The sequence below is a fragment of the Lepidothrix coronata genome, unplaced genomic scaffold (genome assembly GCF_001604755.1).
Source record: "Lepidothrix coronata isolate B3197 unplaced genomic scaffold, Lepidothrix_coronata-1.0 Scaffold121, whole genome shotgun sequence".
Lineage (NCBI taxonomy): Eukaryota > Metazoa > Chordata > Aves > Passeriformes > Pipridae > Lepidothrix > Lepidothrix coronata.
The window spans coordinates 2,609,352-2,619,693 of record NW_016690301.1 but is presented as its reverse complement, the minus strand read 5'-3'; the positions used below and the strand labels follow the sequence as shown (position 1 = coordinate 2,619,693).

General features: G+C 40.2%; 2 protein-coding genes across 2 annotated transcripts in view; one reads left to right on the top strand and one right to left on the bottom strand.

Moving 5' to 3' along the window:
* The window catches only part of DOCK2 (dedicator of cytokinesis 2), a 169,284-nt gene that overhangs the window by 54,898 nt on the left and 104,044 nt on the right, over window positions 1-10,342 (bottom strand). The window contains exons 28-29 of the mRNA XM_017825591.1: window positions 7,562-7,660; window positions 6,353-6,447 (exon numbers count right to left, since the gene is read on the bottom strand). Coding sequence (XP_017681080.1) covers window positions 6,353-6,447; window positions 7,562-7,660 — 194 coding nt within the window. The remainder of the gene's footprint in view (window positions 1-6,352; window positions 6,448-7,561; window positions 7,661-10,342) is intronic.
* Window positions 8,685-10,342, top strand: part of FAM196B (family with sequence similarity 196 member B) — a 30,236-nt gene continuing 28,578 nt past the window's right edge. The window contains 1 exon segment of the mRNA XM_017825661.1: window positions 8,685-8,969. The gene's annotated coding sequence lies outside the window, so the exon portion shown is untranslated.

Below are 10,342 nucleotides of genomic sequence, written 5' to 3'. Positions count from 1 at the left end.
TTGCAAGCACTGACTGTGCAGAGACTGAGAAAGGCAACGAGGAAACAGAGTAGCCTGGATGTGATGGAGCAGAGGTACCAATTTAACAGCACTGAGGAAACAGAGTAATTTGGATTTAATGGAAAGGAGATACAAAGTTAAGAACACAGAGCAAATCGAATAATCCAGAGTTAAATGGAAGGAGATAGAAATCTGAGAGCACTGAGGAAACTGTAACCTGGATGTAATGGAGAGATGATATAAATTTAAGAACACTGAGGCACTAGATACCAAATACCCCAGCATGGAAAATAAAGAAATAAATTTCCCTCTGGAAGAGAATTTATGTTAACGGAAAAACTGCATTTCAGCAAGGACATCTTTAGTCTCATAGCAAAACCAAACTGTTCAAGGACACAACCTATTACTAAACTTTCACTACATCCTATTACTAAACACAGTTAAAGCAGTGACTAAACACTAAAAACTGTTTGAATTCGTTAAAATACTTCATATACCCTTTTGTGCAAGTGTGCATAAAGGAATGTTTTCATTAGACATTTATACTTGCTGTTTAAAATATTTTTTCCTACATTAAATTTGCAGAGTTCTGCAATATGCCCTAAGCCTGTGTGTAAATGTGTTCTGCCCACCTGAAAATTCAAGCCCTTATGAAAACAACTGCATTCCTGTCAAGGATGTTTAAGTCAGTCAAAAGTTGCAGAGGAAAATGAGATCAAAGAAAAGAGTTACTCATATGCAGCAGATCAGCCTTCAAAATTCGGCCTTATTTGTGCAGAATAAACTGTAACACCATCACCCAACCTTGGTTACATAAATGAATTTTAATTTCCAACACATCTTTGAAAAAAAAGAGTAAAACTAACCCAAACTACTCAGTTGGGGGTTTTGTTGGGGTTTCTTTTTTGGAAATATGACAATTTTTCATTTCTACCTAGAGATAAACAGTGAGAAGCAGTTCTAATACTTTCATTATTTTGAGGTTTTTTCTCTCTTACAACTTGAAATCATCGAATCACAGAATGGTTTGGGTTGGGAGGGACCTTAAAGCTCATCTCATTCCACCCCTTGCCATGGGCAGGGACACCTTCCACTGGACCAGGTTGCTCCAAGCCATGTCCAATTTGGTATTTAACCCTTCCAGGGAAATGTTTCTCTTCAAAGGTTGTGTTCAGAATATGCATAGCATGGAAACCACGTATTTCAGAAGTCACATTTCACAGGGTCATTCACAGATGAGCTATGAAAAAAACCCCAAAACAACCCAAACCCCAGGCCTGCAATCCCTACTGTCCTTTTCTTGAACAGAAATCCCTGCAGTCCCTTGCTAGGCAAAGAGGAACTTATTTTCCCTCACTTTGCTGCCTGGCCAGGCCCAGGGTACCAAGAGAACCCCCAGTGTGAGAACTGCTGAGGTACCCTGGGGGTGCAGGGGACACTGCTTAGAAACCACAGTGGGCTTTTGCTGAATTGTTAATGATGCTCCAACATGAGAACCGGGTTTTCAGGGTGTTACAAAGCATTTAATCGGCAAGTAAGAAGCTATTTTTAGTAAATATAATGAAAGAAAATTGACAACAATCCCAGCTCTTTTGCCAAATACCCGCAGTGCTAAAGCTTTCAAGTTAAGACTTAAAAAGCGCCGGGGAAGACTTGACTCTGACAGATGTCTGAGAACACTCAGATACACAGGTAATGAAAACATATTTTAGAAAAAGCCAAACTCCTGATGTTAGAAAATACCCTACAGTGTTATCTCACAGGAGCTTTTCAGCAAGTTGGAGCCGACCTTGAAATGAACTGGTGAAACACTGTTTCCTTTCATTTTTAAGTGCCTAAATATAACGGGGACAAGGCTCAAAAAAACAACTTGAATGGACACACAATCAAAGTGCTTACCAAGGCCACTTCAGGCTGGACACAGACCAAACTGATACCAGGTACTAATTATGATAAGATCAAATACCTTCAGACTCTGTGTAAGCAATTTCCCTTTCAAATCCCAGAGAAAGAGAAGAAAGGGATTTGAATACTTTCCCTTTATTTGCTCACCCCACTAACTCTTCTTTTACTCAGCAAATCTGACTCCCCATGCACTTCATGTTGACAGTAAGACACGTGAATTTCCTGGGGGGGATTATATAACTCTAAATTAAAATTGTTATAAACAGCTGAAGGATAAACAGACTACATGGTGTTACCTAAGCCAGCAAAGCGTTTCCCCACAAATGCCATGTTCCCAGGAATTACTGCTTTAAATAAGTTAATAACCAATATCTAAGTGCCATGAGTGGAATAAAGTGCATATACAAGCAGTAGCAACTAGTAAGAAGTGTGCAGTAAGCAACCTTAATTAGAACAAAAGTTAATTAAATCTACCATGGAGGATCACAAAAATAACTCTGACTTTATCTCCTCATGACCTCAATGATGATATTGCTGTTTCCCAAAGTGTTCTGCCCCACCTAGCATGGCACAAAAAAAAAATGTTCTTTCCATCTTGCTGTTATTGGAAGAGAAAAAAAAAACCCAAACCAGGAAAAAAAAGGTATTTTATCCCTTTTTTTCGTTCTCTGTTGCACATTGAACACTGTCTGTCCAGTGGGACCAGTACACACAGCCTCTGTCTCATCCAAATGGGCTTTGGGAATCAGAGCATGCTCTAAAAGCAAACAGCCTGTTATTTAGAATAGTGATTTAAAGTAATTAGAGTGAAATAGTTCTATCCTGATAGAGGCAAAGCTTGTCTAAGTAAGTTCAGTCAATTAAGCTTCTTTCACCTCACCCACCTCGGTTCCTCCTGGACATGAATGTGTCCATTCTCCCTTCCTCTGGACACTGTAAGAAGTCATTCTCTCACTCTTTGCCCCTTATCTATGCCAGACACCCAAATTTTAGTTGAAATATCCCTCATTCATGCACTGTCTTTAGTTCCATTTGACAGTAATGACAGTGACCTGCTCAACAAACAAGACCAAACCTGCAGTGCTGGTTTTGCTCTTCCCTTTCCTCTGCCTCTCCATAGATGTATGAATTTTACATCTCTGTGCTGCAGTAAATCCTAAAGCAAAACTCCCCCGGTGCCCACTGTCCTTGCCAGCTCCAAAACACAGGAGATGCTGCAGGGGAGGCTCCCAGGCTTTGCTGAATGCCTGGAGAGCTCATCCTGCCACTGGCCAGGTGACTCAGGAGATGTGCCCACAGCCCTAAAGAAGCTTTTTGGAAAACCAGACAGTGGAGACTCGAGGTAAAACACCTCCCCCAGAGTGTAAAAAGGTCTGCATGGAGCCTCCTGCTCACAACAGGGGAATTAAGAATGCAAAACCTGTGCTGTGCTGGCACTTGCTGTGTTTGGTTTCTTGGGGGGTGTTTTAATTTTCTTTTCTTCTCTTGGTATTATTATAAGAGAGCCAAGTTGGATCCCTTGTGACTTTTTCTCTGCTACTTCTCCGGTTTGGAGTAAAGAATGTTAACAAGACAAATCTAGAAATCTAAACTAATCTTAATTTATTTCACAGAACATTCGTTCCCTCAAAAAACACCTGAACAAAGAAAAAACCAACCCAAAATTCCTATAAAGACTAATAAAACTCCTCCTCCCCCAGTTGTTGATATAACATAAAATTAAGATGTGAAAGCAAGATCAATAACTCATTTCCTCATGCATTTTTGAGAACAGCAACATAATCAAGGAGCATAAACAGTGCCAAGTCATTTTAGGTGTTTACAGAAGAGCTGTTAGATAGGATCTAAATAACGGTTTTTTTTAATCCTGATTTTTTTCTTTACATGGGATGAGGATTAGAGCAACAAAACCTGCCTGGACCAACCTGTCCCACACAGTTCAGAGTCATTAGGACACCTACAGTCCCACAAAGGGATTTTTGTTGTCAGCACCTGAGGCAATAAAGGAACCACCAAATGAAGCCTCAAGCCCCAAAGGCTTTGAACAGGGACAGACACTTCCCACCCCTATAGAATAAAATAATCCTATACTTGTGGCTACTGCAGATGTCAACAGCATTTTCTAGACCAGAGAAACAGTTTTACACAGGAAAGGTTTGATGTGCTTCCATGTGCCAGGTGCTTTAGGACTAAACAGATACTTTTTCAGAGTAATCCTTGCTACATTAAAAATAATTGCAAATCTCAGCAGCAGCAACATAAGAATGTGCACTGAGTTAGATTTTACCTTGTAGGCCAAAGACTGGCTCGGACAGAAGAATAAGTGGGATGGAACTCCTGTAATTTATGAATGAAAACATCCACCTGTGATTTATAAATGAACACATCCACCTGTGATTTATAAATGAACACATCCACCTGTGATTTATAAATGAACACATCCACCAGCAGATCTGCACCTGCCCAGCTCAGAGCAGGGGTCAGTGATCCCTCTGCATGAGCTTCAGTGTAGTGATGAAATGAGGCTTGGGCACCTGAGGCCTCCCAGGAGATTATCAGCTTCCTTAAGTATCCTCTGTCCTCTCCTTTTTTACATCATAAAACTGGGAGAGTAAAATTACAGACCTGGGGCATTGCAAACGAACAGCACATGTGCACTTCTAAGTGAATCAAAACCTATGTACCTTCGAGACTTAATCCTTAGACCAGTCTCTCTGGGACTTCAGAAAACCCAGTGTTACCACCATTTCTACAAAACTAAAACAATGCTAGTGCAGGTGACTGTCAACAGAAGTCTTGCTCCAAAAAAAAAAAAAGTGTATTCACTTCATAATCTAATCCATCACCTAACTCAGAGTGTTTCTTTGAGAAGAAGAAGTTCAGCTGCAAAGGTAACATCCAAATAAATTAAGAAATGTAAATGAAGTGATTCTCCCCCCAATCCAGATTCCTTTCAGTGAGATTTTTAGCCATGATTTCCATGAAGAGGAGAAAATCCAGCAAAGAAAAATAAAATTTCACAAGGCAAGTTGGTCCCATGCTCACGGTTATTTTTTATATCATTTCTCCTACATACATAGATGATTGTAAAAACTTCTGCGTGTTTAAATATTGAGGAAACTTTTCCTCACCTGCCACTTCCCCAAATAAACAAACTGAACTAACTTTGCTTAGAGCAGCCACAGGGTTTGTTTTGCATTCTCAGTCCAAATATCATTTTCTTTGCACTGTTACAGACTAGAGACACAAAAAGAATAAAGTCAGTACCTCAGAAGGTCCAGGAACAATTATTATGAGATAAACTCTCTCATAGTCCATCCTGTACCTTATCTACTCACCTTCCCTCGTTGCCAAAACATTTATTTCTAACTGATGCCCATAATCAGCAAGAAAACTCACACCTCAAGGAAGAACATTTCCTCCCTCTTCAAACAAGTAATATTTAAAGCTACTCTGAAGGAATCCATCTGTGAAAAGCTGTCCCAAGCCATCTGTCCAAAACCATTATCAATGATGGAGGTGCAGAAAGGTCACTTTTCTTTCCTCTCCAGTATCACACGATATGAAAATGAAAATAAGCTCATGTGGTGGCAAAATCTACATGACATGAAACTTTGGTTGTGCTGCTTGCAATCTGAACAGCAAGACTAGAGCAGTCCTGTGGCTGAACAGAGATCACACAATAATTTGAGTATCCCACCATCATTTATGATGCCACCAAACCAGATTGTAGCTGTGGAGGAAGGTGTACAACCTGGAGAGTTTATGTCCACAAGATAATCCTTCAGTGAATTCTAGAGTATATTCTAGATTGCTTATTAACAGCAAGCTCTCCTGGAGCAGAGAACTCCTGTTTCAGTGCCATCTGCACCTGCAGAGGGAATATACCTGAGTTTGGAGTAACCAATCATGATGAAACCCCAAATTATCCCTAGTATAGCAATACATTCCCTCAGGGATGTGAGCTCCAGCAAACACCATCAACCTCCTCCTGTAAATAGTGTGTGGCACCCAAAGATCTGGTCTTTATCATCAGATCTTTTAGCAACCCATAATGGTTCAGATATTTGATATTTTTGGCACCCCAATGAATTTGCTGAGATTTAGTGGGGACATTCTCATCCTGTGCAATTGTACATGTAAGACTCACCTGACCTTTGACAGCTTGGCTTCTGTTGACTGTCAACATTAAGACCAACCATGTACTTCCACTTGACTGTGAAATACAACTTTTTTTTCCTTTCCATTGTAAGTAGACTTAAAACAGAGAAAACAAGCTACCTAATGGATTATCAGCACATTATTTCAGATGAACTGCTTGGCATCCCCCAAGCTGGAGTGACAGAACAGTCTCAGATTGCACTGCGAGGCTTTTTGTAAGACATGAAGTGATTCACTTTGCAAAAGCGTGTGGAGTGTGAGCTCTGACCCTTCATCCCCATTTTACCTGTTCTGCACCATGCTCATGGCCATCCAGTCCGAAGGGTAAACGTTCTTCCCAATGAGATCTTTGAACATTATGAATGTTTCCATCAAGAAGTCCTAGAACGACAAAATGTTGTCAGTCTGTGGCTGTGGAACACACAGTTTCTGCTCCACTTTGCTCCCAGTGAAGCCAAGAGAAGAATTCCTGGTGATCTCAGCAAGGCCAAGATTGAAACTGCAGTCTTACAGGAGTCTCAGAAATGAAATGTCTCCAAATGAAAGATAAAAGCCATTACACTGAAGTGAAGATGCCAAGCCATTACCTTGGGATCTAAAGAAAATAAAGGCAGAGATGAATTGAAGATGAATTTGTAGTCAACAACTAAAAGTTTGGAGTAAAATTGTTGATTTTTTTTTAAAAATGAATTAAAGAAAATGGTCTCACTAGGCATAAAGAACAAATAGATTTGAAAAATATTAGATTTTTTTATTTAGTCCATTTAGTTCACATTCAACATCCCAGTTATGGCACCACTCTGACTTCAAGAAAGAGGGGAAAGTGGTCAGTTCTTGACAAGTGCAAGTAGTGCCTCCATGGACAAACTGTCCATGAGTGCACTGATGGTGCAATCAAAACCTTTGCCAATACCCTGACTTACTTCAGAGTTATGTCAGGAGTGTAAAAAGACAGATATAAGACTATGGAAACCTTCCAGAACACAGTGACCCCTGGCGCAAACTAGAATGTACCCCAAGTATCAATAAATTATGCTGTAAACAACTGACATAAAAAGATGCACTACAAGAATAGGGAATTTACTGCATTTATCTTACAACATTATCTGGAGCAGGAGTAGATACAACAGCGAAAATGAAAAGTGGAAATGAGTGAAGTGGGAGGGAGGGTTCAAGCAGTTGAGGATTGATTTTGTTGGGATTTTTTGTTGGTTTGGGTTTTTCCCTCCACAGAACAGTTTAACACAAAGATCCCATTACTTATTCTTGATCATTACATCACCACCTCGGTGCCAGAGTCAACAGGAGACATTTGTGTCCTTCCAACATTTACAAAGTTGTCCAATGTCACCATTAGAAGAGGGAGGGAACACAAGGACACAGAGACAGAAAATGTACAGAAACAGAATTCATACTAGGAAAAATCAAACGAGACGCTCCACAAAAATACCACTGCTTTTTCACAGGAAATGAAATACTTAAAATTAGTACTCACCACTAGTTCTGAGCTTGTCTGAAAAGTTTCAATGTACACTGAATAATGCTGGTCACTCATCTGGTTTAGGATGGCTGTCATGCAGGCCACAAAATGACTCTGAAAGCAAACCGGACACAAATCAACACAGGTGGATCACTTACAGTGTTGGATTGTACTCTTTCTGAAGCTGGAGTACTCAAAATGCCTGATAAATCCATTTATGTGTGCAAAAATAAATAACATTGAAGTTTTTGCAAGCCCAAATGAAAGAAATATGCTAAGAACTTGAAAAAGATCATTCAAAAGCTGCCCTGCCACATGGAAACACACATTGTGACAAGAAAACTTTATATATAATAAAATACAACTTTATATATGATAAAGTACAATTTTATATATAATAAAGCACAACTCAGTATCACCTTAAGACTGCTAAAAAGCACATGAAGTTGTCTAGGAGTCTTCCCTTAGGAATTCATAGGAAGAAAATATGTTAGCATCAACATTTTCTAATCATTGTAAAAGCACACGATATTGACAGGAAGAAATAGTGCAAGAAATGCCTTTTTTTACATTCTGCAGGTGTTTAAGCAGCTATTACAGAACTCTCAAACTTCCATAGAATACTATGACCTTCATAACTCAGAACTTCTTTCAAACTTCCTCAAAAGGAAACATTTTATTTTTCCCAAGTCCTGAAGTCAAATTGGTGCAATCCATAACGTGATTTGTCATCCTGTGTTTTCATGTAATTTCCTGAAAGCCACAAAGACATTTATCTCCCAACAGTAACAGCAATGATTCGAAATTTTCCTTTCAGACGGCGAAGAATCCTCCTCATTGATGCCTTTTAATTTGCTGAAGTTTTAAAAGTGACCCTGATTTAAACGCTTTGACTTCGTTTTAACGAGACGACGAAGTTGAGCGTGTAAAATAATGTTCTAGATTCCCTTGAGTCTTTTCACTGTAGTGGGTCAGAAGCGACCCCAGGGGCTCAGCAGCCCCTCTGAGCAGAATTTGGTTTCCCCCTGGTGCTGCTCAGAGTCTCTGTTTGACTCTAATTCCCTTTATCCCTCTGTTACATCAGGGACACGTTACCAGGTCTCGGCTGCGCTGTCGCACCCAACCATTTTGTCCCCGCTCCAGAGGAGGGAATCGTTCCTTCCTCAGCTCCAGGCTGTGACCACTAGAGGTCTTGTTCTTCCCTCCATGAGCTGCTGTTCGGTTCGCGCTGCCCGTTTTTTTTTATTTATTTATTCCTACGTGAGCAGACCCAGCACACTTCTTGCATACAACCGGTGAAAATTACAACCTAAAGGACCTAATATACCTTCTTTTGGAGTAACAGGAATGCCAGGGAGAGCCTTGCCTACTTTTTTAAGGCTAAGAAGACACATTTTCTGCAGGTAGCCCAAAAGCTTTTCAGGTAAGAAATCGTGTGTTCTCGGGTACTGATGCTCTTCTAAAAAGAAATGCTGGATTTCCCGCAGTAGTAGTTCACTTTTACAGTTCTGGAGCAGACAAATCTCTTCTGCGATGTTCAATGCATAGCTGAGAGGAATCATGAACTGCAAGGGATTCAGTGCTGAAATTGTGTGGGGGGTTTTCTTCTCGTGTCTTGATTTTTAAAAAAGATATACCAACAGAAGTTAGAGAATTGCCATGAAAAGCAGCTTGTATTTTTAGTAGTTAAGCATTCACCACTGAATGCCTTTCTAGACTCAGGTTAAAAAAATCACTGCTAGAAATAAGTGGCATTTTTTCGCGAGCATTGAATGGATGTATTACGTTGCTTAAAGGCACCCAGACTTTAAGAAGGTTATTTCCTTTGTCAAAACCAACTTCGAAAAATGTGTCTATATCTGTGATTATGGTACAGCATGAATGCCTGTTCTTAGTGACTGGGTATGGTGATTAAAAAATTAACAGATTTTAGCACGCCTTGAAAATAAGCAGAGACACCTATTGCTGTGATTGCACCCGAGCTGTCAAATTCACCTCAGTGGGGCTGAATGACACATAAAAAAAAGTGACAGTAAAGATGATTTGCTACGAAAACTTCTTCCATCATTTCCACATAACTGTAAAGCAGGAAAATACACAAATAGAGTTTGATCTTGAGGCATTTTTCTCGCCAGCAACCTCAACTATCAGAAATCAGCTGCTAGCATCTTTATAGGTTAAAAGCTTGCCCCTCCCTCCTAATCCCCGAACACGAGCAAGGAAGATTCGATTCTCAGAGGCAGCCTCGGATCTCTGAAGTGCCCTCTCCCCTCCTCCCTCCCTCCCAGCATTGCCATTCTCACTGGCAGAACTTAAGGATAACAGAGGGTTCTTGGCAGCTGTGATCAGATCTGCAAATATCTCTGGCTGTTCACCGAAATTCTCCTCTGTGGTTTAAGTGCCTCTCAGTGGAATGTGCAAAGAGCATGAACTGCTTGTAAAGACAGTAAGTTCTGCCCAAGAACCAGCTCTCACACTTGGATCAGCTGCATGTTCACTGGACAGACAGAGGAAATTCAGAGTCACACCACAAACTAACGCTCATGATTTAAAAACTTATGAAGTCAAACATTGTACATAGGGATTGATTTGTGTAACAGAGAAGGTGAAGTTCAGGTGGAACCCTAACAAGTCATTTCAGCTGTGCTTTGGCTTGTTAGGATTTATCCTGTGGATTACAGCAGAAAACGTTGATTAGAACTAGATCAAACCTATAAAAAATAAATGTATCAAAATAAACACTTGACTGCTGAGACAATGCAAAGAGAAGCAAGTCAGCACTGCTGTGAAGAGATC